At 32.0% G+C, this 26,934-nt stretch overlaps 3 protein-coding genes across 4 annotated transcripts in view; 2 read left to right on the top strand and 1 right to left on the bottom strand.

Annotated features, from left to right (window-relative positions):
* Positions 1–13,551, bottom strand: part of LOC100378182 (RING-type E3 ubiquitin-protein ligase PPIL2-like) — a 37,380-nt gene extending 23,829 nt beyond the window's left edge. Inside the window, exons 1-8 of the mRNA XM_002738441.4 lie at positions 13,439–13,551; positions 12,375–12,424; positions 11,091–11,145; positions 9,931–10,045; positions 9,750–9,801; positions 8,724–8,815; positions 8,061–8,226; positions 893–993 (exon numbers count right to left, since the gene is read on the bottom strand). Of these exons, the coding sequence (XP_002738487.2) occupies positions 893–993; positions 8,061–8,226; positions 8,724–8,815; positions 9,750–9,801; positions 9,931–10,045; positions 11,091–11,145; positions 12,375–12,424; positions 13,439–13,470 (663 nt within the window). The 5' untranslated portion in view covers positions 13,471–13,551. The remainder of the gene's footprint in view (positions 1–892; positions 994–8,060; positions 8,227–8,723; positions 8,816–9,749; positions 9,802–9,930; positions 10,046–11,090; positions 11,146–12,374; positions 12,425–13,438) is intronic.
* LOC146733812 (lumican-like) lies at positions 3,881–7,011 on the top strand. The gene is made up of 2 exons (XM_085491618.1): positions 3,881–3,961; positions 4,542–7,011. Exon 2 carries the CDS (start codon positions 4,547–4,549, stop codon positions 6,209–6,211), a length of 1,665 nt encoding a protein of 554 aa, XP_085347744.1. The 5' UTR covers positions 3,881–3,961; positions 4,542–4,546; the 3' UTR covers positions 6,212–7,011.
* A 461-nt stretch (positions 13,552–14,012) lies between the features above and the next one.
* On the top strand, positions 14,013–23,586 carry LOC102805777 (uncharacterized). Of its 2 annotated transcripts, none has more exons than XM_006821055.3 (3): positions 14,013–14,243; positions 18,175–19,210; positions 19,772–23,586. In XM_006821055.3, the coding sequence occupies exons 1-3, from the start codon at positions 14,064–14,066 to the stop codon at positions 19,888–19,890; spliced, it is 1,335 nt and encodes a 444-aa protein (XP_006821118.2). In that variant the 5' UTR covers positions 14,013–14,063; the 3' UTR covers positions 19,891–23,586. The 2 variants fall into 2 exon arrangements, with proteins under 2 accessions (XP_006821118.2, XP_077868549.2); XM_078012423.2 differs by lacking the exon at positions 14,013–14,243 and adding an exon at positions 14,644–14,733.
* The last annotated feature ends 3,348 nt before the right edge of the window (positions 23,587–26,934 follow it).

Genomic DNA, 26,934 nt, shown 5'->3' with positions numbered 1-26,934 from the left:
GAGTTGTATGCTGTGCTGCTGAAACCTTTTTTAAGCGATGAAATTCCAAGACATATCCAGCACTACTGGCATGATATCCTGGATGTTATAATACCATGGGGAGCTGTATGTACACTCCCGTATAAAATCACAACCAATACAAGGCTTAAAAATTTCCAGTACAAGCTTACAATGAAATTTTTGCATTCTAATCAACTTCTGTATGCATGGAATCTCAAAGATTCTCCACTATGCTCTTTTTGTGAAGAGGTTAGTGAAGATTACTATCACTTATTTTGGGATTGTAGATTTATATAAATTTTTTGGAATTCAGTTAGAAAATGGTTATCCTCGTTCACAGAACTCATTTTCACATTAAATGCTCTAAAATGTATTCTGGGAGATATTGATGAGCATGCTAATCCAATGCTTAACTATGTCCTACTTATAGGTCATTATTATATATTTAAGTGCAAGTTACAACACATTATGCCAAACATTGTAGGTTTCAAATCCTGTGTAAAACAAACCATTGATTTGGAAAGTATCATTGCGAAAGCTCAGAACAGAAGAACAAAGTTTCTAAACAAGTGGGGACCTTTTATTGAATATCATGATCTGTAATTGTTTTTCTTTTTTCTTTTATTGTTGTTTTGTCTGTAATTTGTCATTGTAATTTTTGCATATTGAATAAAAAAAAACAATGACATTTTTAAGTTAACCAAGGCAAACAAACATATTTTTATTCATTAACATTCATTTATCTTCAAATTGCACTCCTTGAACTGAGAAATTATTGTCATATTCACAAATTGATCCATACATACTGCTCGTCTATGAAAAACAATTTCTATTGTGGTGGCAAGTTATTTTATCAACACGGTCAAATTAACCTTTGGGTCACAATACTTACCTTTGGTTTATATTCTCTGTAAAGTTCATTTAAAATGTCTGTGGTCACAGATGTGGTTGCTTTTAAATAATATGATGGATCTTCTCTTGCCTTTTTCTCTTCTGGCAAAAAGATATAATATACAAAAATACAATATCTATAAATCAAAAAGTAAGTATATTACATAGTCTCTGTTAGTTCTGAAGTTCCAAGGAATAGAGCATGTCAGAGATATAGCTCCAAAACTGCACTCACTAAAACAAAATGAATCTGATCTAAAAAAAACAAAATGACATACATCAAGGTCCACTAATTTTCAATGTATGTACCAAGTTAGAATGAATCTATTCATACAAGACTGAAATTTGGTTTCGGAATGGCAGAAATGTTATTAAAATGGCTGCCATTTGGCCATCTTGAATCACCAAACAAATAAATGTGCATATACGAACATAATGTATATATATAAAATTTAAACACGATCGGTCAAGGAATACATTGTAACCACTAGTTGACTATTATGAATCAGATGTGGAAAACCAAATGACATGCATAAAGTTCCAATAATGTTTGTAGTGAGTAGTACTATGAATGAAAATTGTTTATACCAAGGTCTGATGTGAATACTCAATTTTCAGCTAAAAATGGCAATAGCCACCTTTTTATTTTGCCTAAATAGTATGAGATGATATTTGTTTTTCATTTCTTGACATTAAAGCATTATGGCAAAATTTTTTTCCCAATGAAAAGTCATTGACCTCAGGATTTCCACGGTCCAACCATTATCCTCATTAATATTCAATTGTTTTTGGTTTTTTGGATATTCAAATTTAAATGTTTGTTTAGTTCCCATAAAAACAGGAAAGCCAAGACACCAGGTGCACAGAGTTGCAAACTTTTATATATTTCTCAGCTTTAACATAATACAACTACTTGATGTAAAATCTTAAAGCGCTGGTTGTCACGCAGTGCGTGTTTGAATTTCATGTAAATAAACAATGTATTTTACACGCATTGTATACGTCGCTGTGAATCCCATATCGAACAGGACGCGACAAGCCGACTGCATCCCCTTAAACAAATTATTAAACAATGTTTTTAACATCTCAAAATGTCAAGAATTTTGTTTTCAGAAACAATAAATACAGTCTATAATTTCTGGTAGAAGCCTACTCATGAATGCAAACAGCCAGAATTACCCTCCTTGGCCATATAAGTGTCTTGACTTTAAAAAAGTTCGGGTCACCAGACTAATTTTCAAGAAAATGATGGTTATATTTTAGTGGATTTTAGTAGCTGTCATTTTGGCAGTATCATACAACTTTTCCCATAGGTTCCTATGGCAGGGATATACATGTATGCCATATCTTAAATTGTAGGCTAGTGAAGAAATTATATATTGTAAATGAATGGTAGTTTTAAAAATGCAATTTTACTTTCACACTGTATTCTATAGAATTATTTTAAAAATAGGGACAAGTTTCTCAAAACAACGTCACGGTAACGCACACACACAAAAATGCTATTTTATTGAGCCATGGGACAATTAGCATCATGACTGCACATAAAATGGGAGAAATGTCCAATTGAGAAAACTCACTTAAAATTTTGTAAGAGAACACTTTGTTTAAACAGATATACAAGCAACGCAACATGTAGGAGCAAAATAGGCGAACTACCACTATTAATAGAAATTAAAAAAATGCTAATAAAATACTGGTTAAGACTAAAAGATATGCCAGAGGATAACCTTACAAACCAAGCATACTATGAACAACGAAAATCACAGCAACATACATGGTTATCATCAGTAAATAAAATATTAAAAGATAATTATTACACATCATTAATACATTTTACAACAGGTATTCCAAAAAGAAACATTCATAAGATTATAAATAACATTGAAGCAAATATAAAACAAAAATATGTAAACCAGTGGAAGTCACAAATCTCAAAAGATAATAGTAAACTTAGAACATTTGCAAAAATCAAATTTAAATACTCTTTTGAGCCGTATTTGACACTACAAAACATTAACCATAGAAATGCATTACTAAAATTGAGAACAAGCACACACAAACTTGAAATTGAAAAGGGCAGGTACACACACCCTAAAACACCAGTAAATGAAAGAAAATGCAAACAGTGCAACATGAATGTGATTGAGGATGAATTTCACTTTCTCATGATCTGTTCAAAATATGGAAACTTGCGCCAACAACTTGTGTCTGAATTTAATTTTCTATCACATGATGCACACAATACATTCATTTGATTGCTCAGTGCAGATGATTGTGAAATTATAAAAAAAGGTTTCACAGTTTATTTACAAAGCCTTTCAAGAAAGAATAGATAGTTGATAGCTTTGAATTTTACTATTATTAGTCTTAGTTTTATTATTATTAAACTTATTAGTATTAGTAAAAAAAATTAACACATTACATTTTACTTTTATACTTAACATTATAATATTTTCTCTTTCTTTATTATTTCATTATTATTATTATACTTTTGTTGCTACTGTACTGATAGAAATACTGTATTTCTAAAGATGCAATAAATATTATTATTATAATAAACCAATGAACATTGTCATGCGATTTATAAACATTTTTTTCAAAATTTATAAGTAAAATAAAAAGCTGAATGAATGGACACTAAGGCTTCCATATTTTAATTTACCGCCAAGAGTTTATAAATCGTATCTACCGGTATCACACATAAACAGTACGCAGACTTCTTTCTTTGGCGAAGGTCACCAGCAGGTCATATATGACATAGCTGTCATGTGACCAATTACAAATCTATGAGGTTAATACCTTCGTGGTACTAAGGTTAAATAAATAAATCGACTATCACTTTCTTTTCAGTTTTGTCTAAATTCTTAACTTAGCAAATAGTAATGCAGAAATTGCATTGTGCTAAATTCCGTAAAAAAACGTCTTATTCGCAGACGTTTAACTGAAATATAACCTTATTAATCTGGCGATCCTGTGACCTACATTTTGAACAGAAAGGGAAAACGTCCATTTGCCGGATTTAAAAATACAGGACTGACAATTTCAAAATCAACAATACAACTGCACGGTAAGCATCTAATTCATATTACTGTAATCTTAGTTCTGATCACGACATGCCGATGATACGGTGATGCATAAATATCGGGATCGTGTGACGATGGAGCTAGCTCAACGTTGCAGCTAAACAATTCATTCGCGCGTCACCCTGACTGATAAGATCAAAGTAAACCTAATAGTCCCATTCTCGTTACGGAGGAACGTTGCCTACGCAATGTAATACTAGTATTCACTGTTCACAAATCACATAGTTTCAAAACATCTCTTACATCTATACAAAGTTTAGCTTTCATAATCAATGCTTTTCCCGAATTTTCTAATCCTTATAATCCACCCTCTCACCCAGTATACGATCTTTTTATCTGTATGTCTGTTTCTCTCCCCATCTCTTCAGAGTTGCCATTTGTTTATGAGAATGGGTTCTCAGGGAAAACATTTCCAGAGTACAATCTGTGACAAAAATAAATCACATGGCATTTGCACAACTCTGGAGAATCATATAAAAAGTGATATCTGACGTAATACATGTGGCTTGTATTTGATTCAGGAAGGTACAACCATAACAAAAATATTCTATTTCTTTCTTGCAGATAAAATGGGTTCGACATTACTGCCAGTTCTACTGCTACTACTACCAACAGTAATCTTGGCACAGTCATCTGCATGTCCTGACCGCTGCACATGTCATCCTGACACTGTCACCTGTACAAATCAACAACTCACGCTGATCCCCAAAGATATCCCTCAGAAAACTAAATTTCTATATCTGGACTATAACAGAATAACCACAGTGTCTGTTGAGTCGCTGAGTAGACTTAATGATCTACAAGCATTAAGCATATCCAACAACCGATTGAGCCATATACAAAATGATTCATTCCAGGACACGCACAACCTTGTCGAATTAGATTTCAGTTTCAATCTGTTAGTTCATCAGAGTATCTCAAATTCAGTTTTCTCCAATTTAACCAAATTGTGTGTACTAAATTTAGCCCATAATGACCTAGGTCCGACCGCTCCTCAGCTTGTCCTTAGCCCCGAGGAAGGCAGATTTTCTTTGAACTTGAGCAATAATTCCTTGATGAAAATCCAAGAGAATTCCTTCATCAATTTAAAGCATATCATCACACTGGATTTGTCATACAATCTGTTTTCAGCTGTTAGCAATCCCAAATCTTTTGAAGGTCTGCAGACACTGACGACTTTGATTTTGAGTCACAACAATATCGAGTACGTAATGTTGGATGGATTAGCACCGGCTGAGAAACTTCAAACTTTACTTCTTGATCATAATAAAATTAATAAGCTGCCAAACCTCATCAGGAATACTGAATTACTAGAAATAGATTGTAGTCATAACAATATTTACTGGTTACAACCGGAGGATTACATCTATATACAAAACTCACGACTAAGAACGTTGCGTTTAAGTTACAACCAAATAACAATGTCGCCATCTTGGAATGGGACAAGGACATTGCATGCGCTCTACCTTGACGGCAATAAGATTTTTCAAATTGACCGTGGTGAACCAGCACAGAATGTCCAGCTGCGAATACTGGAACTCAGTAACCAATCTGATTTTATCGAAAATATATATGAAGGAGACCTGGATATATTTCAACATCTTGAATACTTGGGACTTTCCTGGAACAATGGGGCACAGTTTGTTGGTGATGTGTTCGCGCATGTCCCACAGTTAAAGTATCTGTATTTGAATCATACTCATCAAAACTGGCAAAGTGGATTATTTTCACTGTATGGGCTTGGTACGAAGTATGGATCTGACTGTCCAACTCTACATCTTGACATCTCGGAAAGTCAGATTCCTTACCTTCGCGGAGATGTCTTTTCCAGCTTTGATTGGGACGTTGCAGGATGCAACTCCATCCAGATAAAACTCGACAACAATCCGTGGAATTGCGGTTGCAGCCTGTCCCAATACAGACACTGGTATATGAAACATTCCAATAAAGCCCCCAATCTGCAGTGCCACACACCGAAAGTCTATCGCAAGAAATGGATGTCAGATTTGCCAGATAACGTTTTCAGTTGCGAAGATGTTCAGAAAATCTCATCAGCAGTTTCTATAGCCTTAGGTGTACTTTTGTTCATTATATTGATAAGTAGTATCGTCAGCTGCGTCGTGGTTCCAGTTGGAAATATCGATTATAGTAGTTCCACAAATCAAATAGATGAACATTCACCTACTGGATATGGTCAGCCATTTCCACCAGCATACGGGTCTATTAACTCTTAGTTTCATTGTACGGAAAAAGGAAATTGCAACAAGGCAGACTTGCATTTGATGTTGGTCACCTGACAGTGTGAGCACATGACTTATGGTCACATGTTAGAACATTTCACAAAATGGCTAATTTACATAAAGAATGGACATGATTAGCATACGAGTGAACTTACTAGATTATATCTTGATACAGATCTAAGAATTACCAATTGTAAATCTAAGGGATGAAAGAATTAAATCAGTTCTGTAACCTAAACTCAAAACATGGTCCCCCACATACAGTTTGTTGTAAATCTTTAAACTTTTATACGAGTTGCTATAGATGTATTTATGCAGGACTCTCCATTCGTTTGAACAAACATTGCTTAGGTTCAGAGTTGCTAAACTGTTGTGTTTATGTGGAACCCTCCTTTCCTTCAATCATGCTTTGATACAGTGCTGCTATGCTGTAGTATCCATACAAGACCTTTCCTTCAATTAAACATGCATTTCTTCTCAGTGACAAACACCCCATGTTATATTCAAGGAATCATTTATACAACAAAATGACAGTTATTACCAATGTAAGGTAATTTTGAGTCAAAAAAACAATTTTTCATTTTTTTTTTTACATCTTCTGAAATGAAAATGTATTTATTATTTTTTTTATTTACCATGATACAATATATATATATACATTTGTATAAGTTGATATTAAGACTGGTCTCATTTACTCTCCCCTATATATGTGCGGCCTAGCTAAACCATATGTGTCTTCTTGGACTTTTCCCGGTAACAAGAGTAAATGAAAATAAAATAGTTTCATTAACGTATATTTACAGTACAGTACCTAAAAGTGTCACACAGAATATTGAACATTTTAAAATGTTGAATGTGACAAGTTTCATAAAAATGTCCTGGTAACTGTTGACCACAAGTTATTCATCCGTAAGTGATACTGTTAAAATACGTAATATCACAGACACTTTTTATTCTGCTGTTTACACAATCCATGTTCAACTGAACGTAATTCATTTTTGAGAACAAGGTTTGTATTTTCAACAAAAACAGTTGAAAGTTGATAATGAAGTGAACAATCTTTTAAGATTTACAAGTGTGTCCTGAATGGCTTTATTCCATATTTGCTCTATACAATTACATGAATTACATAAATTCCATAGTCAAAATAGGTGATATTTCAATGATTCAGCAACAAGAAACGTGGTTTTAGATTTATATGGGCTTCTATTATGATACGGTATGCTAACTCACAGAATGGATTATTTATAGCATAATACTTTTATTTAGATATTTCTCATAACCTCGCTGGTTTATATTTGGGCACTTGCATGTTGAACTGTGAGAAAGGATGTATACTCGGTGAACAGGTGTATTTTTGAAACAATGAACAAATCCAATGACGATGAGTTGAAAGACATTCACATAAAACAAAAGTCTGCAAATACCACAAATTACTATACTTCCCGAGTGCATATGTTGCAGCTAACCTTATTATAATTATACACCCTTAAATAATTTTCAGTAATAATTCAGTGAGAGATACATGTACTATAGTAGTCTGAAATGCGCCACCATTGGGCCACATCTCTCACCAGTGCAAATGTTTTCTATAACGCTGTATTTCTGGTATTAGTAGCACATGCACTTTAATGCCTAAATGACAATCATATTAGTGATCCAGTTTACAACTAAAGCAATTTTGGTTTACCATGCATATTCTAATTTGGGTGTATGGCAGGAGGCATTACAAATAGTTAAAATTTAATAGCCATACACAAAATAATGTACTTATTGTTATGTGTGTGATAGAAAAATAGCAATGATTTTATTATACCATGCATTGCTTCCTGATACAACCTACCTTCATCATTGGCCTTGAGACTGTTTTTGACATGATGGAACGTAGCTATGTTGAATTTATCCAAATTATTCGGATCTTGCAATGTAATTATGTCTTTACGTGTGAAAGCCTCATCAGTCAGTAAATCACGCAAATTTTTTGTTTTGATATTCAGCGTTTCTACTGCCTGTTGATGAAAAAAAATATCATTGGTTAGACCCCAATTTTTTGTTCTCGATTTTGGAAGATGGCAAGCAGCTTTTGCTGAAATTGAACACTGGAGGCGCTGTTGAAAGATATAGAAGCAGACAAGAGCTGGTGATTGTTCAATGGAGTACTGCTAAAAAAAGGGGTGACAATTCTATTAGGTCAGTATTAGGTATACAAGTTTGTTTGTAATTTCCTAATGCAATAATTTTTTGCTACTTTGCGCAATGTGAAAAAAACAAGAGATTTTGATCATGAACTGTTAGAGGGTGCTATGTACGGTAATTAGTTTGTGTGTACATCACATGAGTTCCTTATGATGCTCATAAAAATTATAGATATTAGAGATGTTAAAAACACATTATCAGAGTGACATAAAATATAGTTTGGGTACATCAAGACAAAGTAAATCAAATCCCTTTACCATGTTCAGAAAGCATTTTTATTACTATGTTATAGTATGTTGAAGATACTTACATCATAAGCATAGACATTACCGGTTGGTTTTATAGCAACAATATGAGAGTTTTTTGTGAACACCTTGTATGTGGTAGGGCAGTGATATTTCCCTGTAAGATACAACACATGAAGCATGTAGTAAGAGGAGAATCCTCATTGCAAGTCAAAACTTTTTTTTTCGATCACCAATCTATCCAATTTTTCAAATTTTGATTTGGAAAAAACAAGATTATCAGTGGCCACAATATTTCAGTTTGCAACTTCACAAGTATACCTACAGTCACGAACAATCTTATTTATTCTTGTAAGACCTCTCTCCCCTGTATCTGAACAAACTGACCCTGACCCATCTTGATTTTGATTTCATTTTGACCCGAACAACACCATAATACATTCCAAAAGTATTTATTTTTATTGATTACATCATTCAGCAAATAAGTGAATGTTTTTTACACATTGTGTTTCATAGAATATGAAATAATATTATAAATTGCATTATTATACCACTGGCCACAAAAACAATATAATTCAATGGGTCCTAAACATCACTCATACCCCCACCCCATATAAGAGTTCTCAAATGTCTTTCATACATCTTACTTAAATTGGGAAAATATGAATCATATTTACATCACAATTGTTTATACGAGACATAGAAGCATTGTCACACTTGCACAAATCTTGTCTATCAGTAAAAAAATATGTATAATAATAATGTTATCACAAAAGTACCACAAATTATGCATTCAGATACTGTAGTATTGGATCACATGAACCTCTGCTATGTGTCAGTCAATACTATCTTGTCGTGCATGTTTAAATACAAGTCTCAGTAACCAATGAAACTATGACTAGCACATTAACCTGTTAAATGACATATTTTTTCAAAAATGTTGGTGCAAAATTATGTATTTTCTATAATTCCTTGGCTAATTTTGTTCAGAACTTAAATATAGACAAAATTATGCAAGTTATGAAACTTGACAAAAATCAAGGTTTTCAAATAGTCTATAATGTGACAAGTTAAAAAATTTTTTTCCTTACCTTCAGCATTCTTATGAAAATATAATCTGATCAATGTTTTTGCTTCCATTGGCTGCGACATTAAACAAAAATAACAATCATATTAATAAGATTTGAATTGAGCAAATACATTAGAAAAGAGACTATGACGCACGCAAAACATAATCACAGTATAACAAAACACAGAGTAGTCGCGTCTCACCTCTCCAGTGATAGGATTGGTTCCAAACTTCTTTATATATGGCATAATATTCGTCAAATCATATATTGTACCATCTGGTGTACAGTAAGGATGTTCAAATGGCTGCAATGAGAGACTGTCAGATAGAGAAAACAGGTTCAATGTACATTTCACTATCACAAGGTGTCTCTTTAATAGGGGTTGAAAAAGGTAAAAATATGGGGGAAAATAGCAATATCATCCGGGAAAAAGCTCAGACCTAATTACAGTTTTTTCCACAATCTCCCCTCCTAGAGTTTCTAAGGGTCAATTCCTTACTCAACAGAAAATATATTTAAAGTGGGGGAGTCATCACATGCACAAGCATCAGATGGCCATAGCGTGTCATTGTTTACAAACAAGCGCCTACCCATGAGCCTTTGCGTTTTTAGCATGTGTTGTTATCGACTTAATTCCTGCTAGTGCGCAAGTGAAGACACCCCCACCCCACCCCATTAATTTTTTTAGGAGTAAGCAAAAAATGTATTGTGATACTTTATGTCATGCTGACTTTGGTTACATTCAATTTTAAAACCTTGAAAAACAAAACATCCTATCTATTTACCATCTGAGACACACATCAAACCAATTGTTAATATGAGAGTATTGTTAGAAACTGTAAAACGTATGGTGAGATCAAAGCCAAATGTTAAAGATGCAATATGAATGAAAACATATTTTTTTTAAATATTGTTCCATACATATTGTAGACCAAATCAGCCTATGTTTTATGATAAACAAAAAGTTGCATTTGTAGGACACAAAACAGTATTTGTCAATAAAAAAACAAAACCATGAATACGAATTTTAGTGTTTCATCTAAAGAATAATTCAGTAGTAATAATATGCGACTTTTTCCATATAAAATCACTGATCAAAATCTTGAAATATGGAGGAACTAATTTTACCATAGACACCAATACCATAACATTCCAACTCTTGTTTCTCAAACTCTAAACTCTTGTTTCATTTCAATATCCTTAGGGCATTATTAACCCATGACAATCAAAGTATGAAAAAGATGACATCCACTTTACAATTTGGCCTGTACCTTCTTATTTACATTTGTAAGATCATCAAGAAAATTATATCTTGAGGAAGATCATCTTTTCTTTACACAATGTAATAAATCAATCACTAACCTGCAATGATCAAAAGGCAATCGTCTGAAAGCAGCCTTCTCACCAATATCAGAACCTGAAAAGTCAATGATGGATACTATCAGTATTTTTTCACACTTTATAATGTTATGTTAATTAATTAATTAATTAATGCAAATAAGCCACAACGCTGTGACATTTTTTTGGAATGACACAACTGGATTTAATTAGAATTACATTACCAACAAGTTGTATTTCTATGATAGCGAAATTGACATGCAGCCTCTAGGCTAAGATAGCTCCGCTGTTAGCAATGCACATTTCAATTAATAAACTGAAGATATCATTAGAAAATGAACAAATCTGAAAGAGGTCTACCCAAGGTACCTATATGTATAGTATCAAAAGCAATCAAACTTGCTGTTTTCAACAAGAAGTCAAAAATATCACTTTTTACCAAAAATATCATCATCAGGGTTCTGGCCAGCTTGATTTGAGTGCCGGTCGCTAATTAATATTCATGAGCTCATTAATATTGAAATAACTAAAATACGTATTTTTAGACATTGACCTCTGACCTGGCAGCCATTTTTTTTTTAAAGCGTTTCGTCCGTTTGTTACGGCAAAAGTGGCAACAAGAACTTAATTGTTTTCTTTTCCAATGGAACGCTGGTAAATCACATTAATAGTGAGAAATTAGTATTCCTTGTATCGCTGACTGAATATAGCTTATGAATTTATTTTTATGAACGAGTCATGAAGCCAAAAACATCAATGACGGTTACTAAGCTCGAGTGCAAGTGAGGGTATATGGGACAAGTGAGTTCAAAAGTTAACATCAAATCCTGTAAATATGTTTGTCTTAGGGATAAAAGCCTTCAGTACCAGTACTCTCAAAATGAAGTGAGTGGCAAAATGAGGAGAGGATATTTACTTATATATAGGTGATTTTTAAAAATAGCATCATTTTAACATATCTTATGTTTTTAGTTTGTGCTGAGAGTGATGTTTCACATATTTACAAAGTAGGAAAGCAACTTTCACATTAAGACATTGTACATAGATACAAACCTCTATTTTTCGATAAGATCAATGAAATTTTTTAAACAAGGGAACAGTGCCTTCATGCCATGGCCATACACCCCCTTACCTCTGGCAACCATACAATTCTGATTGACTAAGGATCACATGTGGCCACAGTCTACAACTGTGACCTGTCTGACCACTTGGTGGCGTCGCTGAATTGCAGTGCTCCCTGTTGCACTTTTTTTCTAGAGAAATCCCTGAGCTCAAGCTTCCCTCACAGTACAAAGATAGTTTACTTACCAGCCTTTTTACCACCATACTGTGTGGTCCACTCTGTGTACGTAATGTACCTGTATCAATAATAACATATCAGTCATTGGTCAATCACAGTACCGTATTTGCTCTATTAGTAGTGTATATACACATATGTAAATTACAGGGGTGTTATATAGTCAAAGTGAGTATTATTGATTCAAATGCAATTTTGGGAAAAAAGAGCAAATGTGGTATATACTGTGTACTTAATTCAAATTAAACAAATGTAAATTCATTAGTGTAATCATCAATTATGGATAATTATTATGCAAATTATGTAATTAATATACACATATTTTAACCAAAAACTAATCAGGGGTGGTCATTGTCCTAGAGCAAGCATCTACTGTATGTACCAAATTTCAGTGAAAAGTGACAATTGGTTATTGAGATATCAGTGGAACCTTAGACAGTATAGTGTATATGGTGGAACATACACACATACACACATACAGGGTAATCACAAAGACTGACATTGTGTGCTACACAAAAGAACCTTTGAAAAATATCATTCTTTACAAATCAATATTTTCATGTATTTTTTTTTCAAAACTGTGACAGTTCATAAAACGTATGTAATATCTTTGATTGAGTTTTGCATCCAGTTCTTCCATCCTATTGGTAAATCATCATGAGCTAGTCATATTTACTCCAAAGTGCCTAGTAGTGTAAATATCAATGAACATCAGTTTGATAACGTTATTGTTAGCCACATGGTCGTATCACAGGAGCCCCTGTGGGTCGTGTAGTGACAGAGCCCATTAACCCCCGGGTAAATCACTGTGACATCTCTGTGTGTATTGTCGAAAAGACCAAACGGTCTTGTTTGCTGGGTTATTAGTTAAACATGATAAACACAGTCAACATTTTATTTATCACTGTTGAACTGTGGTTTGTCACACTCATAAACAGTCTTGTCAGGTTTTATCATGGACGTACTACTAGGTTTTATCTGTCAAACGTGAACTATTGAATCTCGGAAAACAATACGATCTGTCAGTTTTGCGCTAACAGCTGTCAAATAATAAAGGAAAATATTGTATAGTTACATTTTGTCCTTCTGGTGTTGTCGTTTCCCCATGGTAGCTCACGTGTGTTTACGTTACGTTAAAATTAGGAACAAAACAAACTTCCACGGTAAGTTGAATCGTACGCTTCACGAACAGGAAGTGCTGATGGGACGATTGATTCTTAGCAGAGGGTAACGCAAGAATTATGAAAACATACAGTTTTGTTTCAGTGTCAAAAATTAAATATGGAAATTAAACCATATTCTTTATTATGTAATTTATTAGAAAACAAAATAAACATACGACATAATTTACATAAATTTTAGTGTGTTTCATACTATATATTAATAATGATACATCTCACACCCCTATCATATAATGTATACTCCTTTATTGTGTCATTCGTAGCTTGTGACTTCGTTGTAAAGTGTTTTCATTGGCGTACTGGCGTACTTGTTTAGTAATAATTTCACAAAATGTCCATAAATACAATTTTTAAACAAATTAAAATCTTGAAATGCACAAAATTGCATTTATATGTTATATGTGAAGTGACATTATATAAATATATCGAAACATTTAATATTTTATTTGAGGACGAATATGCGACCGTGAAAATGTTTCAATACAGTTTTACGTGCAATTAGGAAATAACAACAGGAAGATGGGTTGTCGCTGGAGAAGTCTTCCGTTTACGTTGCTGTCATTTTTCGTTATCTGGAACGTGTTTTACTCAGAAATTCAGGGTAACCCACTTCGATTAAAAAAGTACAACAGACCACTCGAACAGAAAGACGAGCGTCTATGGAGTATATTTAAAAGTCGGAAAAAGAGGACGATCGAGGTATGTTGACACTTGCCCAAATAACTGCTCTGAAGCTAAAAAAAAAAAAATCTATATATATATATATAATACTGACACGAACTTTGAAAATTCAACATTGTGATCATGGAATGTATGCGCTGCTAAAAACTTTTTGAACACGACTTTAGTAATACTTATTTTGCAATATATGTATATAATTCATTTTTGTTTCCGACCATCAATAATTCAATCAAACTTTTAATATGTTTATTAACATTAATATTTTGAGGACAAGATAAAAATCATACAGACCAATTAAACTTGACAATGACAATACTTACAAAAGTCCCAATAATGTTGTTTATGTACATAAATAATTATTAATAGTAAATTAATTTTTCTATTTGTCTGTTATTTTCATTCAGCCATGGGGCTCAGCTCCAAGCTCCGTGATTCAACACACATTTTTGAACTTTAGCCCATTTTCACATGTTATCTCTGCGTGTTTGTTTCTAAACTGTAATGATAGGTAGGTACAAAGTTTGCTCTTTGCTATTTGTTCAATCAGGATTTATACCATTTATTTAAAGGGCGGTGGTCACGGCACCACATCGCGTGCTATATTTAATTAAACATATTGTGTGATAGAGAAAAAGAATTAATATTAATTTAATAAAAATTTGTCCTCAGTTTGTACTTTTTCATTAAATAGTAAACTATCAATAACTTTATTTATTTATTTATTTATTTTGATCAGTCAAAACAACACAGAAGAATATAATACCATTTTTAGATTGTTGCATTTTATTTAAATTTCATTACTGATGACAACAAATTGATAAATTGTGTACAGTATTTTCACTCGCCTTTCCTAACTTTATTTTCCTGTTAACCGTTTTGAATGATTTTAACACCGATTCTATATTGTCACAGTCAAACCATCAAAACAAGCAAAGGTCATCACTAATGTTGATGTAACAAAGGGAGCACAGGATAAATTAACTGCTGCGCCACACATTGTCACAGTCAAACCATCAAAACAAGCAAAGGTCATCACTAAACCAAAAATCGCTACTAAACCACCACCACCAACATTTTTTGGAAATGATAGTCATAAATTAACATTGGCTTACAGGGTTGATCAAAATTTTCAAAATATAATTGAAAAAAAAAATATTTAGGTGACAAATAGTGACAAATATTTATAACAAATATAGAATCCATTGTAAATACAACTACCCAGTAGTCTTTATGTCATGTATGAAACTCTTCAGTAATCAGTTAAAATATATTACATACAAAACACTGAATGTCGTTTTTCATGCCATAAATATTTCCAAATATGTTAATTTTTCATAGTATCTAGTTCTGCCATGGGTGGGATGACATTTGTAGTATTAAAGGTAGATTAGTTGCTATGAATGGACGTTATTCATATTTATTTAATATTTAAATCCAGGATTAGTGCACCAGCAACATTTTTTTGTCATGTATCTAAAATGCATGTTTTCTCGATGTAACATGTTGTAAAATAAATATATTAAATAGACAGGAACATACATTACATGTATTGTCTCTACCAGTTATTCAACATGTAATAATGTATACAACTCCTGAATGGTGAGTGGATGTATTTTGTAACATCGTCAACCAATGCTCATCTGCTTCCTAACATGGCAACAGCCGGCACTATAATACATTCACTTGACATTATGGATGGCCACCTCGTAAAGTGACAAAAAATTGACAGATTGCATTGACATTTATTGTGTGCAAATCATGATGGAAAAAATGAAGTAATTAATTCATATTGTTTTTTTTTTAATTTTCTTTTTCTTCAGTAATGAAAACAATAAATGAAATCATTTCAAAATATTTGTATATTTTTTCTTTAAATTGATTTGAAACTGTTGACATATTTTTGTAATGTCTGCAATTTAAAGATTCTGTAATGTGATCAAATATGGCATGTCTGTTTAATGCACAAAATTACTACCAATTGAATATTTTAAACTTTTTATGATGAGCAGTTCAGAGAAATAAATCACAATACTTACAAAGTGGTAAATATATATGTGAGGCTTTTTTGATCTATTCACCACCAGACTTTCTCGTCTTTGGAAATGAACTTTTTTGGAGCCAACAGACAAAATTTGAGTCAATTTTCAGTTTTTACTCAAAAAATTCCACAAAAAATGTCCCAATCTTCTGAAAAAACTGCAGAGAATAAACAGGACTATTTTGTGATGAGAAATGGGAACTGGTGGTGAAAAGGTTAGTATTTTTTAAGCATAAAAGTTAAATTCAATTATTTCTCAGTAAATGTCAGACATTCTTCTTTCGGCCTCCATAAGTCCTACTCAGTTGGCCATTTAGAATAGAAAAATCAATCAAAATACAATGTAGAGAAAAATTTTCTTTGAATATGCAAGTCAGGTACATGGAATACTGGTAATCAAACAAAATTTCTCTTATCAGAAGTGTATTACTCATGCTACAGTATTTTTTTTTAGATGTGAGTGCAATGTTACAAAAAAAATTGGTACATGTAGGTGGGGTTAGGGTAAGGTTCATGTTAATTGACCAGCTAGTACATTGTATCTGTCTATTTTATCTCACACACATTGTATTATACATTGCATTAACATATTTGTTCACATCTTTACACCTCATGTCATGCGTATAAACTATAAACTGCTTTAAAATTTTCCAAATCTAAACAGCAGAAATTGCGATATCACAAATGATATCACTAAAATTTCTAGCAGTAAAATCAGTTTACAGTATGTTTTAATACATGTATTGGGCGTGTACCAAATATGTAACCATTAATTTTAAATATTTAATAGCTCCTTAACTAGGTTTTCTGTTGACCATAGCCAATGAGGATACCATCTACCATCATTTGGTCCAAAATTAACAAATAACTGTAGAAAAAATATGTGAAAAAATGTGTATCAGCAATTTTAGTAGTCTGAAAAATATTGCATTAAAAATGGTGGTATTTTTAAGTTTTTTGGGGATTTAATTTTACACATGCTTGAACACGTAGAATCATAGAACAATTTAATGTAATCTGCTTGAAGTCTACAAACCAACAATCAACATTTAATATAGATATGCAAGTTTTTATTTTCAAAATCATCCTAAAAATTGTACATGTACATGTAGCAAGAGGGTGTTTTTTTCTGATCAGTTTATTTTGGTACCGGTACTCGCTGTTATTTCAGTCTCTCCTCAGACAACTAGTAAACAGACTGACAGTGCGGTTATTTCTTTCGATCTAACATGTCACTCTTGTTTACTTTTGTGATAATGTTTTAATCTTAGAAAAAACTGAGGTACCGGGTAGATAAGAAAAAATAGGTTTTTACAATTTGCACCATACATGCGGATGATGCCATCAGTGATTTTGTAGGAATACTAAGTCATAATAGAATCCCCCTAAATCAAGTAAATCTTGTTGACTGCTAGGAAGATCGGCCTTATTTTGTTTATAAAATGTGAATTTTTTTTTACCATATTATAAATTTCCTGAAGAAGTTTTCAAAGAACGCTATGTCAGTGTACGACTAGCACAGCTGCATCACTGGGGTATCATATCAGCTTAAAGGACGCACTGCACATACATGTACCGGTAGTGTGCAATAAAGACAAGTCAACACTGCAGTAATATCCAGCTCATGTGTGTAGACCATTGTACCCTGTAAATATTTACAAATTAGTATAAAATAGCTCATTTTTATGCTGAAAACCAAATTTGGTCAACATGCATAGTTTATTCACTGATTAGACAAAAACAAACATTAAAAAATCTATTAGGAAAAACATTATTAACTATAACTATAACTTTAACCATAGACTTTACAGTAGATGGTACATACTTTAACTGTCTTGTAATTTTTTGTAATTATTCATCATTTGTATCTGAATTTTTTCTAACTGCAATTTATGATCTTCTCTTTCTTAGGTGCCAGATGTCATCAGCAAAAAAGATGATAACTATCAATATTCCCTGAGAGAATTCGCTGCCAATATTCAGGATTATCAATCTATGCAATATAAAGAATCAAGTAGTCAGTTAAAAAATGATGTGCAATCACTTAGACGTTTTATAGCACAGCTGACTGATGATGAGGAAAATAAGAAAGGAAAGAAATTTGGTGTTAGAACCTCCCAAAATGAGGAAGAAAGTAAAATATTATCAGTTGCAAAAAGAGAAGTTAACAATGAAGAAGGTTTAACTGATGATGCAAACGTTGCTGTGAGTGATGAGGAAGAAAACAATGCAGCAAAAACCACTACTGAGAAAGGTGAAATTGAAATAATTGAACAAAATGGTGAAACAACAACAACAAAAGCAAAAGTCACCACCAAAGCAGATATCCCAGCAGTCAAGCCAGCAACTGCAGTAAAACTCGTCACAAATCCAAAGGTCATCACAGTCAAACCGACGACACAAGCAAAGATCACAAAATTAAACATCCCACCTGCCAAACCTACTACAGCAGCAAAAAATTTTGATGTAACAAAGGGAGCACAGGATAAATTAACTGCTGTGCCACACATTGTCACAGTCAAACCATCAAAACAAGCAAAGGTCATCACTAAACCAAAAATCGCTACGAAACCACCACCACCACCGACAAAACTAGTAACAAAAGAAAAAGTTATCACTGCAACAAAGACTAAATTAGAACAAAAATCACCAACAGGAGCAGTGAAGGTTGTTCCATCATCTGAGACTGTGGAGAAACAGAACGAATCAGAAATTGTTTCAGTGGATACAGTATCGTCTGTTGATGAGCTCTGCAGTGGTGTCCAGTGTATGGAGATAAGTGTACCGCTTGGCAGAAATAAAGATGCAGTGTGGGCATTGGGAAGTCTGACATTCCTTCTCTTGTTGCTGACTGGTGCTGTATTGTATACAGGACTGTGGAAGAAGAGACATGGTAAACTGAAACGTTGGCAGAAAGCTGACAAGAGAGACTCACTCAGTGTTGCAGGTATTATTTTTTCTGTCAAATGTGTATGCATTAAGATAAGATAAGATAATTCTTTATTACAACCTTATAGAGGTGTTAAAATAAACATAACAAGTTAGATATCTAAAATCATCATATAATAAAAAAAAAACTTTCTTAACAGAAATTGGAAGAATGCTGATCTTTTAGAGGGAAATATTGCATTGAAATAACCTCACTTCATCCAAAGACAATAGAAATCTCTTTCTAATGTCTTTGCTTCATCATCGTCATAGGTGTATAGTAGTACATCATTTGATCATACCCCCAAAATACTTTTGTGTTCCCCTGTAATGTTTAGACATCACTACAACATCATAACCTTTAATTGTCCTGATTTTATGTTTGATTGCACGCATAACATAGGATCTCGCAGTAAACAGAAAATGGTCGGTTATATGGAGTGTTTTTTAATGAGTCTGTACCGGTAATTGGCTTCCTCGACTTGTAAACAACTACTTTGAGGTAATGCCCACCGACCCCCCACCAATGAGCACGTATTTCAATGAACTGATGTTGTTTTTTGTTTTTTATTTCTCTCAGCTCTTCTTCGAAAGAAGTCTTCAAGATCTTTCAACAATGGTCATTATGCTAATTGTATGGACAACAATTTGACCAGAATTGCTGAGGAGGATTCAACCGATGAAGATGATGTTATCTGATCAACTTTAATATATTTGCAGATATGTGATGTCACAGATATGTGATATGTCACAGATATGTGATATGTCACAGATATTAGTAAATTTGGTAAAATATAGATAAGATATAAAGGCAGGCCACTCTGGTAACATGTGATAAAGGTTGCACATAATAAAAAGACATTTAAAGCAGGGAGTCTTCACCTGCGCATACGTCAGATGGTCATGGCGTGTCATTGTTTACAAACAATGGTCCACCCATGAGCCTTTGCATTTTTAGCATGTGTTGTTATCGTCGCTTGGGACTCAATTCTCGCGCAGGTGAGGACCCTCCCGCTTTAAATGCGAATTAGTGAGATTGGAATTGGTTAGCTGGTCTGTACCGCTAATTGCCAGAGGTCAGCAGTTGCCATACTATTTTTGACATTTTATTTTGAAATTCAGTGACAATGCTGTCTGAGGAATTAAGAATTCAGTTGAAAATGTAAATTAGTAATTCATGAATAATAAGTTAGATTGTCTAAAAAAATATTCATGGCTAAAATAAAAAAATTACTATAAATAGTAAACGGTGGGCCAAGTTCTATTCCATTGTATGCTTCCATGCATGTTGACTAATTACTAAATATTATAATCACAATCAACCACGGTACTTTCTGGCCTAATAGAACAGATCATTATTGCTCCTATAAATATAAATATAAACAAGAAATCACAGATTCTGCAACTTCATAATGTATCACCATATATGGGTATGAAAGTTCAATGCTTGTATCTATAAACCAATGAAAGTAAAGTCTAAATTTAACTTCTGTTTTTTTTCAAATACATCATCTTCCTTAATGAATACATCTTGTCAGAATGTTATAAAACTAACACTGATAGATTTAACAATAGGAGCTTCCACATTTTGACATGATTTATTGTGAGCAATATTTATGTTTTGAACAGAAGCATGATGATATAACAGAATAATGTCACAACAGTGTTGCTTTAACTTCCAGAATTGTTTTTTTCGGTTTGACTTCCTTAATTCATGTCAGTAGTTTGAATAATGTTAATATTGGTAGACTAGTTGTGACTTCTCTAGTTGCTAGATAACCACGCACAGAATTGCTCTATATGAGCACACAATTATCCTTGCAAATCAAACTTTTCTAAAGGCATATATATATATATATATTGCAATAATGAAAAGAAAACTACTTAACTTTCAGCGCCATGAAATATTTAATATAATACTAATCCATGGTATACCTGTATGTAAGGGGTGGACCATTGAAAAATCAAAGGAGTGGTGGCAGAATTGAAAAAAAAAATGTGCACAGAAAAGAAAATAATCCTACAGGAAAATATGTAACACACAAAAGAAATAAAAACCTTACAGCAACTTCTAAAACAAAAAATTAGCACAAAACCAAGTGAAGAAAAAAATATTTTGCATAATGTTTCTGCCATTGCCCATGCTTTTTAACAGTCCACCCAAAAATTGATGTCTGTTGTTGAACAATTGCTGCTGTTGTATAATATTGTTAATTTTGTTCTGCCTGGTTCTACCACATGTCATGCAGTAACTTCATATCATGTGTGGTTACAAAACTGACATGATTTTGATGTTACAAACAAATATGTAAATTAGTGTAAAAAGTGGTTAAAAAATATTTAATATGGATTTTGTTTTAGACAATTTTCTAAGAGACCATGCTTCTCATTTTGAATCAAGGTTGTGCAGTTTTAATTTAAGATTACATCATAGGCATGTTCATTTATTGGTTTTAAATTGTTGTTAATAACTATCTCAATTTGTATACAATGGCTGTAGTCAGACAAGGGTTTTATGAAAGATGCTTTTTAAATTAAAATAGTTCAGTCCAGTTTTAAAGAACTGATGGAAATAAGGGTGACAAAATACAGAATATTTACAACTGAAAATATTATTTGATGGGTTGTGATATTATGCCAACAATTTTATTTTTTTAATACACATAACTATGCATATTATGTTATAATGATATGGCTATTCAAATCTACAGTACTATTTGTGCAATTATTAAATGCAATTTTTTGTTTAAAATGTGTAATATTTTCAACATAGCCAAAACAAATTCATTCAAACCTTGTTTCATGACTCAGAAAAAAAAAATATTAAGTTTTTTCTTTTTAGCTCAGCTGTTGACTTTGTTGAGCGGAGTTTATCATACTTTTTACTTTTTCGACTTCTTCTTGAAAACTACAAGCCTGCTTGCTTTGATACTTGGTGTATGTGTACCTTGGGTAGACCTCTTAGATTTGTTCATTTTGTGATGATATCTTCAATTTTCTAATTTTGATGAATATATTTGTCATTTTAGGTAAAAAGTGATATTTTTGACTTCTTGTTAAAAAACACAAGTCTGTTTGATTTGATATTATACATACCAGTAAAGGTACTACAGGTGGACCTCTCAGATTTGTTTAGTTTGTGATAATATTTTCAATTCTTTATTTGGAATGTGCTTTGCTAACAGCTATCTCAGCCAAGAGGCTGCTTGTTTAGTATTTGTCAACACTTTTGGATAAAACAAATTAACACTGCCTATTAATTTATTTGCTGTGATTGTTTTCTCATTAAATTTGATTATGTTAAGATGCGTAACCAAGGACCAGGTCTACCATATTGGAGTAAAATTTACAGATAATTTGGATGAAAAAGAGTTAACAAAATATTCCAAATCATGACAAATTGTTTAAATATTGGTACGCAGCATTTTTATGAGTATTTCTTTAATTTCTTTGTTAATTTTTGACCAAATTTTTTCAAAAATATATGTATGGACAAAATTAGGCAGATTTATTTTTGTGACAAACATAATACTTTGCTGCTCGAACAGTTAAAATTTTTGAATTGGTTAAAAATAGCCGTTTTTTGACACATGCTTAAGTGTAAATGCATGTCAGATTATGAGAATTTTCCTCAATATGTGTATAAGCAACATCAACATCAAAATACTGTAATTTTAGACTTTTTAGGTGAATTAGCTGCTTTACAAATTAGCAAAACTACAATGTAGCTAAAATTGCTTGCTAGCTTAAAGAAAAATAGGTTTCTCTATATACTTCAAGAACTATATCACAAATAAATACATATGGGGTTTAGGTTCTAGCATGATCTGATTTAACTTTTTTAGATTTCTGTGTTTTTGCATTGAAAACAGTTGTCTGTGCAGTGTTGGAGAATACAGAATGTTCAGAGAAACTAGTTTTATCTGCTTCAACTCAACAGTTTTAAGAAATTAATTAGAAAGTTGATTTAGATAACACCTGAGGTGTTGTATTTTAAATTTGACCAGATTCGTGGTGCTTTCTGTGCGTTTTTATCAGTTCATGGCAATGCTGTTTACCAGGACAAGGTGTCACCATTGTCATATTAAGCCAGGTTCAGTCAATTTATTTTCAAATTACTGTGTGTATGGAGATTCATTTCTCCAGTATCACAAAATTATGTGTTAAATTGACATGCCCTTATGCATTAACGCACCCCTAAAATAACATTATATTTATGTAAGTTACTAGTGTGTGAGAAAACGGGGAAAAAATTATGTAAAATATTAAATTTAATTTTTTGAAATTGTATAAAAAAAATATAGCCCATCTGCCACAATTGTACTATAATCTGTAAAATAATGTAAATATTCTATTTTTAAAATGAAATAAAGAACAAATATTCAATAATGTAAAGTATATATATTATTTTATAAATAGTATGAATACACCAGTTGGTGTACGGATGTCTGTTACTTTGGATTATACACAGTTGGTGCAACAGTACGTGCAGAGTCACACTACCCAGTGTTAAAGGCATATTATCTCACCAGCTTTATGCATATTGTAAAACGCTACAATTACAGAGTATTCATATGGCAATTGTAAACAATACAATTGTATTCATATGGCAATTGTAAACAATACAATTGTATTTATATGACAATTGTAAACCACTACAATTGTATTCATATGGCAATTGTAAACTACTACAATTGTATTCATATGTCAATTGTAAAACACTACAATTGTATTCATATGGCAATTGTAAACTACTACAATTGTATTCATATGGCAATTGTAAACAATACAATTGTATTCATATGACAATTGTAAAATACTACAATTGTATTCATATGGCAAATGTAAACCATTACAATTGTATTCATATGGCAATTGTAAACCACTACAATTGTATTCATATGACAATTGTAAACCACTACAATTGTATTCATATGGCAATTGTAAACTACTACAATTGTATTCATATGACAATTGTAAACAATACAATTGTATTCATATGGCAATTGTAAACAATACAATTGTATTCATATGACAATTGTAAGCTACTACAATTGTATTCATATGACAATTGTAAACCACTACAATTGTATTCATATGGCAATTGTAAACTACTACAATTGTATTCATATGACAATTGTAAACAATACAATTGTATTCATATGGCAATTATAAACAATACAATTGTATTCATATGACAATTGTAAGCTACTACAATTGTATCCATATGACAATTGTAAACCATTACAATTTTATTCATATGGCAATTGTAAACCACTACAATTGTATTCATATGGCAATTGTAAACCACTACAATTGTATTTATATGGTAATTGTAAACCACTACAATTGTATTCATATGGCAATTGTAAACAATACAATTGTATTCATATGGGAATTGTAAACTACTACAATTGTATTCATATGGCAATTGTAAACCACTACAATTGTATTCATATGGCAATTGTAAACAATACAATTGTATTCATATGGGAATTGTAAACTTCTACAATTGTATCCATATGGCAATTGTAAACAGCTACAATTGTATTCATATGACAATTGTAAACAGCTACAATTGTATTCATATGGCAAATGTAAACCACTACAATTGTATTCATATGACAATTGTAAACCACTACAATTGTATCCATGTGACAATTGTAAACACTACAATTGTATTCATATGGTAATTGTAAACCGCTACAATTGTATTCATATGGCAATTGTAAACCACTAGATTGTAAACTACTACAATTGTATTCATATGTCAATTGTAAAACACTACAACTGTATGCATATGGCAATTGTAAACTACTACAATTGTATTCATATGGCAATTGTAAACCACTAGATTGTAAACTACTACAATTATATTCATATGTCAATTGTAAACCACTACAATTGTATTCATATGGCAATTGTAAACCACGATTGTATTCATATGGCAACTGTAAACCGCTACAATTGTATTCATATGGCAATTGTAAACTACTACAATTGTATTCATATGTCAATTGTAAAACACTACAATTGTATTCATATGGCAATTGTAAACTACTACAATTGTATTCATATGGCAATTGTGAACTACTACAATTGTATTCATATGGCAATTGTAAACTACTACAATTGTATTCATATGGCAATTGTAAACCACTACAATTGTATTCATATGGCAATTGTAAACCACTACAATTGTATTCATATGGCAATTGTAAACCACTACAATTGTATTCATCTGGCAATTGTAAACTACAATTGTATCCATATGACAATTGTAAACCACTACAATTGTATTCATATGGCAATTGTAAACCACCACAATTGTATTCATATGGCAATTGTAAACCGCTACAATTGTATTCATATGGCAATTGTAAACCACTAGATTGTAAACTACTACAATTGTATTTATATGTCAATTGTAAAACACTACAATTGTATTCATATGGCAATTGTAAACTAATACAATTGTATTTATATGGCAATTGTAAACCACTACAATTGTATTCATATGGCAATTGTAAACCACTACAATTGTATTCATATGGCAATTGTAAACCACTATAATTGTATTCATCTGGCAATTGTAAACTACTACAATTGTATTCATATGGCAATTGTAAACCACTACAATTGTATCCATATGGCAATTGTAAACTACTACAATTGTATTCATATGGCAATTGTAAACCACTACAATTCTATTCATATGGCAATTGTAAACTACTACAATTGTATTCATATGGCAATTGTAAACTACTACAATTGTATTCATATGGCAATTGTAAACCACTACAATTGTATTCATATGGCAATTGTAAACAGCTACAATTGTATTCATATGGCAAATGTAAACCACTACAATTGTATTCATATGGCAATTGTAAACAGCTACAATTGTATTCATATGGCAATTGTAAACCACTACAATTGTATTCATATGGCAATTGTAAACTACTACAATTGTATTCATATGGCAATTGTAAACCACTACAATTGTATTTTTCAGACAATTGTAAACTACTACAATTGTATTCTTCAGACAATTGTAAACTACTACAATTGTATTCATATGACAATTGTAAACCACTACAATTGTATCCATATGACAATTGTAAACCACTACAATTGTATTCATTATGGCAATTGTAAACCACTACAATTGTATTCATGACAATTGTAAACAGCTACAATTGTATCCATATGACAATTGTAAACCACTACAATTTTATCCATATGACAATTGTAAACCACTACAATTGTATTCATTATGGCAATTATAAACCACTACAATTGTATTCATGACAATTGTAAACAGCTACAATTGTATTCATATGGCAATTGTAAACTACTACAATTGTATTCATATGGCAATTGTAAACCACTACAATTGTATTCATATGGCAATTGTAAACTAATACAATTGTATTTATATGGCAATTGTAAACCACTACAATTGTATTCATATGGCAATTTTAAACCAATACAATTGTATCCATCTGGCAATTGTAAACTACTACAATTGTTTTCATATGGCAATTGTAAACCACTACAATTGTATCCATCTGGCAATTGTAAACTACTACAATTGTATTCATATGGCAATTGTAAACCACTACAATTGTATTCATATGGCAATTGTAAACCACAATTGTATTCATATGGGAATTGTAAACCACTACAATTGTATTCATATGGCAATTGTAAACAATACAATTGTATTCATATGGCAATTGT

Source organism: Saccoglossus kowalevskii, chromosome 16 (assembly GCF_978046115.1).
Source record: "Saccoglossus kowalevskii chromosome 16, keSacKowa6.1, whole genome shotgun sequence".
Lineage (NCBI taxonomy): Eukaryota > Metazoa > Hemichordata > Enteropneusta > Harrimaniidae > Saccoglossus > Saccoglossus kowalevskii.
The sequence above is the reverse complement of the archived record's forward strand: the minus strand, read 5'-3'. Positions and strand labels throughout refer to the sequence as shown.

What these genes read in the sequence shown, in the direction of transcription:
- LOC146733812 (XM_085491618.1), top strand. Translation starts at nt 4,547, where the DNA reads ATGGGTTCGACATTACTGCCAGTTCTACTGCTACTACTACCAACAGTA.
- LOC102805777 (XM_006821055.3), top strand. Translation starts at nt 14,064, where the DNA reads ATGGGTTGTCGCTGGAGAAGTCTTCCGTTTACGTTGCTGTCATTTTTC. An exon ending in GGAAAAAGAGGACGATCGAG is followed by an intron (nt 14,244 to 18,174) that starts GTATGTTGACAC and finishes TCTCTTTCTTAG; the next exon opens with GTGCCAGATGTCATCAGCAA. An exon ending in AGACTCACTCAGTGTTGCAG is followed by an intron (nt 19,211 to 19,771) that starts GTATTATTTTTT and finishes TATTTCTCTCAG; the next exon opens with CTCTTCTTCGAAAGAAGTCT.